Source organism: Diabrotica virgifera, chromosome 6, assembly GCF_917563875.1.
Source record: "Diabrotica virgifera virgifera chromosome 6, PGI_DIABVI_V3a".
Lineage (NCBI taxonomy): Eukaryota > Metazoa > Arthropoda > Insecta > Coleoptera > Chrysomelidae > Diabrotica > Diabrotica virgifera.
The window spans coordinates 12,790,209-12,795,938 of NC_065448.1; the positions used below are offsets into that span (position 1 = coordinate 12,790,209).

The following is a 5,730-nucleotide window of genomic DNA, read 5'->3' on the forward strand; positions in this document are numbered from 1 at the left end:
CACCACTTAGATATGTCAAATTAAACAATATTTTTGAATTCCTCGTTTAATTTACGACAAAAAATCTTTCTTGCCTATTTTTCATATGAGGCGCCGTTTTATGCGAAAAAATAAAACATCTTAACGTTTACAAAGTATTTATGTAATAGTTATTTATGATATAAGTGTTAAAAGTACACGTTTAAGGTGATACAGTAGCGATCAACAGGTAGCAAAAACAGGTAGGTATATCAGAACAAAAGTCACATAAAAGTGTGTTGTTCTTTTCTGCAGTATGATAACACGCTTTATCGCTATTTAAAAAAATATTAGGCCAAAAAATAAATAGGTGGATAAAACAGGACATAAAAAACTGTATCCCATTTTATCCAACTTATAAGTGTCCCGTTTTGTCCAACTCAGACATTTTTTAAAACAAAAATGGCTCCTGCCTAAACGTGAAAGTAAAATTAGATAGACTACATATGAGAATATTCATTAATGAGTGCTTAATTAAATGTAATAGTCACCGGAATTATATGTTTAGATATGTAGGCAATATAATGTAGAAAACAACGCACTTAAAAGTACAAAGTACCAAAAAAATAGAGTCAAACAATTCTAAACACAACAACTTTTCATCAAATAATGGCATCGAGGTAAAACGAACTGAGAATGTTAAAATGACGACTGAGAACAAGTTTTCGTAGTTGTCCGATTGATAGCAGAACTAGTTGTGTCTCTAGGCTAGGTATCCCGTTTTATCCGACTATCCCGTTTTATCCAACTCTCCCCTACCGCCATTAAGAAGAACAAAAAAATACACTTTCTTCAAATAAACTTTTTTATCCGATGCCTAGATTTTGTGTCATTTTGGAACTACTAAAATGTTTTATTTCATTGGTAGTTCCAAAATGACACAAAATCTAGGCATCGGATAAAAAAGTTTATTTGAAGAAAGTGTATTTTTTTGTTCTTTTTAATGGCGGTACAGGCTCGTTTTTTTAATATTGTATTTAATTACAGAGTAATTTCCACATATTACTATATTTTTCAAATTGGTCTCTGTACCGCCATTCTTTATTATATTACGAATACGTGTGCCAAATATCTCGAAAAAATATTCAAAATTACAGCCGCAATCTTAGAGCGCGTTTTCGCTACCTGTTGATCGCTACTGTTTCCTCTTAAGGCACGCATGTGAAAGTTTACAGAATGAGCGATAGCGAGTTCTGCAATTCACATGAGTGCCTTAAAAATGTACTTTTTAACACGCATACCATACAATATTTTATCTACAAACGTAATTACAGGACAATATCTACAAAAACTTTTACTTGAACTTGACTGACATTCCATTTTTATATTTTTTTGACATTATATCAAAATTGCCTATACGGTCAATACGAATTGCAGTGCCATAAAAATTTTAAAGCACTAGTGCCTTAAAGTAGCATTTTTAACGCTCGTTCTTCTTCTTCAGGTTCCTTCCCCTATCGGAGGTTGAAAATCATCATCGCTATTTTAATTTTATTGGCCGCACTTCTGAATAATTCTAATGAGCTGCAACTGAACCACTCTCTCAAATTTCTTACCCAGGATATTTTGCGTCGTCCTGGGTTTATCTTCCCTTGTATCTTCCCTTGCATAATTAACCTAAGTAATACGTACTTCTCGCCCCTCATTATATGACCCAGATATTGAATCTTTTTAATTTTAACAGTTTTTATGACTTCACATTCTTTCTTCATTCTTTGTAACACCTCTATATTAGTTACTTTTTCAGTCCAAGATATTCGGTGGATTCTCCTGTAGCACCACATCTCAAAGAGTTTAATTTTTTGATTTCAGACTGTTTTATTGTCCACGCTTCCATGCCGTATAGTATAGTAGAAAAAACGTAACAATGTAGCATTCTTGTGCGGATCTCTAGATTAAGGTTACGGTTGCAAAGTAAGTTCTTCAATTTTATGAACGTGTTTCTTGCCATTTCTATTCTAAATCTGATTTCTTTTGTTTGATCTCCATCTTCGGTTAGCCATGTTCCTAAATATTTATATGTTGTTACTCTTTCGATCGTTGTATTATTGATGATCAGGTTATCTACATTTTGTGGTTTTTTTGAGAATATCATTGATTTCGTTTTCTTGAGATTCATTTGCAGTCCGTACCTTTCACATGCATTGTATACATGTTGTATTATGTACTGTAGATCTTCCATGTCACTTGCAAATATGACCGTATCGTCCCCATATTTAATATTATTAATGCTATTTCCGTTGACCAAAATACCTTCCACAATATCCAATAAAGCTTCTTGAAATATCACTTCACTGTAGACGTTGAATAGGAGTGGTGAAAGTATGCACCCTTGTCGAACTCCTCTAAGTATACTTACTTCCTCTGTCAGTTCTCCTTCGACTCTTACTTTTGATTTCTGATTTTGATACAGATTCGATATAATTTGTAGATCTCTACTATCTATGTTTTTGGTCCTAAGAATACTTAGAAGCTTTTCATGTTAAACTCTGTCAAAAGCTTTTTTTTAATCTATGAAGCAAGCATATATGTCCTGATTCATATCCAGACATCGTTGTGTCAGAACATTGACTCCGAATAATGCCTCTCTAGTTCCTAGACCCTTTCTAAAACCCATGTGTGAATCACTTATTTCTAGTTCTAATTTCACGTGGATTCTGTTATGTATGATTTTAAGGAAGGTTTTCAATGTGTGGCTCATTAATGTAATTGTCCGATTGTCATTGCAATCTTTAGCATTTACGCTCGTATATAGTGCTACAAATTGCATTGTAGAAAAAATAAGTTTCTATGCATTTGAAAACTACCTCGAATAATTTGTAAGCATGAAGATGTTTTATTTTTTTGTATAAAAACGGCGCGCGGCGCCTCTTATAAAAACAAGACAAGAAAGATTTTTTGTCGTAAATTGAACGAGGAATTCATAATTGATTTTTAATTTGACATATTATCTCAGTGGCGTACTATTTTTATCTTTAAAAAATTCAGACCATTACCCGTACGCGCGCCAATGGTGAATATAAAATTATTCTGTCACCTTTAAAGGAGGTAATTTTGAACATTTGTTGTAGCTTTACACTTATAAAATCTTTTTAGTAATATTTTCTGTTATTGGTATATTGGTAATATTATATTGGACAGTTCTTGATAATGTATTAAGAAATGAAAAATACGCGCGAAGATGTTTTATTTTTTTGATAAAAACGGTGCACCACATGAAAAAAGACAAAGACAAGATTCTTTATCATAAATTAAACGTGGAATATAAAAATAATTTTTAATTTGAAATATCTCAGTGACGTACTATTTTTTTCTTTAAAAAAATTCAGACTATTACCCGTAGGCGCGCCAATGATGAGTACAAAATTGTTATTTGTATGTCAAAAAATGCGCAATAACTAACTCTTAAAACCTACCACATTTAATTTTCATAGCTCAACTGGTACTAGAGGAATAAACAAATTGGCAGTTTGAATTAAAAATTTCAACACCTTGTATCTCGGAAACGAAGCATACGTTTATAGAACAAACTGTCATTATTTTTTCATGTAGAATTATCCCTTAAAGTTTGTCATACTTATTTACTAACGCCATGTATATTTACTTATCCATGGTATTTAACAGAATATTCTGTCTGTCGTTTATCACATCCCAATCGCCATTTCTTCTTCTTTTTATATAATATCTTCTTCAGTGAGGTCTCTTTTTTTCATTGATGCTTCTATTTGTCCGTTTCACTGTAATCTAAGAGAAGAGAACAGAGAAGAAAATAAGATTTTCCATCAAATAATCATTTGTTAAATATTTGTTTTAATTCTTGCATTTAGGGAACTTTGACAATGTTCCCCCACATAAAATTTAAAATAAACCTTAGTTTCGTTCTCAGCACCATCAAAAACATTAAATATGACCAAAATTAGCGATTGACCAACCACCGTGGAGAATATCTCGAGAAATAAGCGATTTTTTGGGGGTGTGCCGCTGATCTATAAGTTTAATGGAACAAACATTATAAAAATTTTTTTAAATTTTTTTTAGGTAAAAAACCCACCCCCAAAACTGATGCACTGCTAGGACCTTCTAGTAAACCACCCAGTCAAAACCCATTAAAAATAAAACTAGTAGCAGTGAAGAAGGCTACTGTCAGCGCTGTATCTTCAAGTCTAACGAAATTAGGAATAAAGAAGGAGCAAAGGCCATCACCACATTCTCCCCCATCAACTCCTAGCTCAGCGCTGAGGAACTACTCCATGAACCCCAGTCCAGCAAGTAGCCGATCTAGCTCAAGAGGTCGCCGATCGTCCAGCAGGAGATCTTCTAGCAGGGGATCGACCAAACCCCCAACCCCTCTTTCAGAAAAGTTTTCTGAAAGCAGCTCTAGCCACCGGTCAAGGAAAGAGTCATATTCCTCATCATACTCCAACAGTGGAAGGGGAAGTATTCAGAAAATAGACATTAAAGGTAAAAGCTTAAAATCAAAGACAATAAAGAAAATGTCTAGAAGTGCTATGCAACGAGAGAGCAAAGATTCTAAACCAAAGGAGTCAACAGGTAAAAGTGAACTAGAAAATGAGAGATCGGCAGGTGAAACGAAGGTGTCAACCAAAGACACTTTAGAAGATTTGGGATCAAGTGACGAAAACATTACAGGAACTGGTACAAAAGATGACAGTATAAAATTACTATCCACTAAAGCTGGAAAGAAACCTGTAAGCACCAAAAGTATGACTCACTTAAACACAAATCCTGAAGGTACAGAATTCTGTTCGACGTTGAAATCTACTATAAGATATCTGAGTACCAAAAGCCTTACTAGAATCAATACAGAAAATGAAGATATAGATTTGTTACCGATACAAAGGAAAACAGATTCTGAAAGTGATGATAGTGATAGTGAAGAAAAGGGGAAATTATTACCAAGTTCTTCGAACAAAAGCAACGAAGACACCAACCTATAGTAGGAATGTTTGAAAACTAAGCAGTGATCACGATGTCAAAAGTAATTGTTTATTTTAACCGGAGATTTGTTTGAATTTTAGGTGGTTTAAGTATTATTTGTCTCTTCATAGTATTTTTGTTGGGATATTATCTTCTTATCCATCGGTCTCTTACATTTAGCATTTGATTGTTTCCATTCTTTCTCTGTCACTCCCGTCTTGATCATAATATCATTATGTAGATCTAGATTTTTGTCTAGTCTTAAGTTTTCTTTAAGACTTCTGTTTTAATACTCTTCTAAATTGTTAATATTTGCTACTTACATACTTTCCTTGTCCGAGACATCGACAACATTATATGCTGTTCTTCTAATGGTTGACCACATAGATGGCCTTGTCATCTCCATATTCTGCATTTCATAGATAAATTTTAAACATGGTTGAGAAAACAGAGCAACTGTGTTTCAATAATTTACCTTTACTTTATTACTGCGCCTCTTTTTTATTGCAGACTCGCCATCATAACAGTGTCATCGGCTTCTTTTAGAGTTCAACCTAGTATTTTAAGTAACAGTACCTATAAAAAAAGGTAATATATTTTGTAAACAAAGTTTGCATAAAATATAGAATATTCCTTAATACAAATAATTGACAGGGTAGTCTTGAAGTCTTTGGTTCTAGGTCTGTGTTCAACTATCCTTCAACTGTGGCTAATGAATACAAAATATCCAATTTATGTTGTCTGTTCATGATCAGAGACCGAAGAAAAGATCTT

At 33.3% G+C, this 5,730-nt stretch overlaps 1 protein-coding gene across 1 annotated transcript; it reads left to right on the plus strand.

Annotated features, from left to right (window-relative positions):
- Positions 1-464: 464 nt before the first annotated feature.
- On the plus strand, positions 465-4,976 carry LOC114335689 (uncharacterized). Its single transcript, XM_050655143.1, has 2 exons — positions 465-498; positions 4,057-4,976. The coding sequence occupies exons 1-2, from the start codon at positions 465-467 to the stop codon at positions 4,974-4,976; spliced, it is 954 nt and encodes a 317-aa protein (XP_050511100.1).
- Positions 4,977-5,730: the final 754 nt, after the last annotated feature.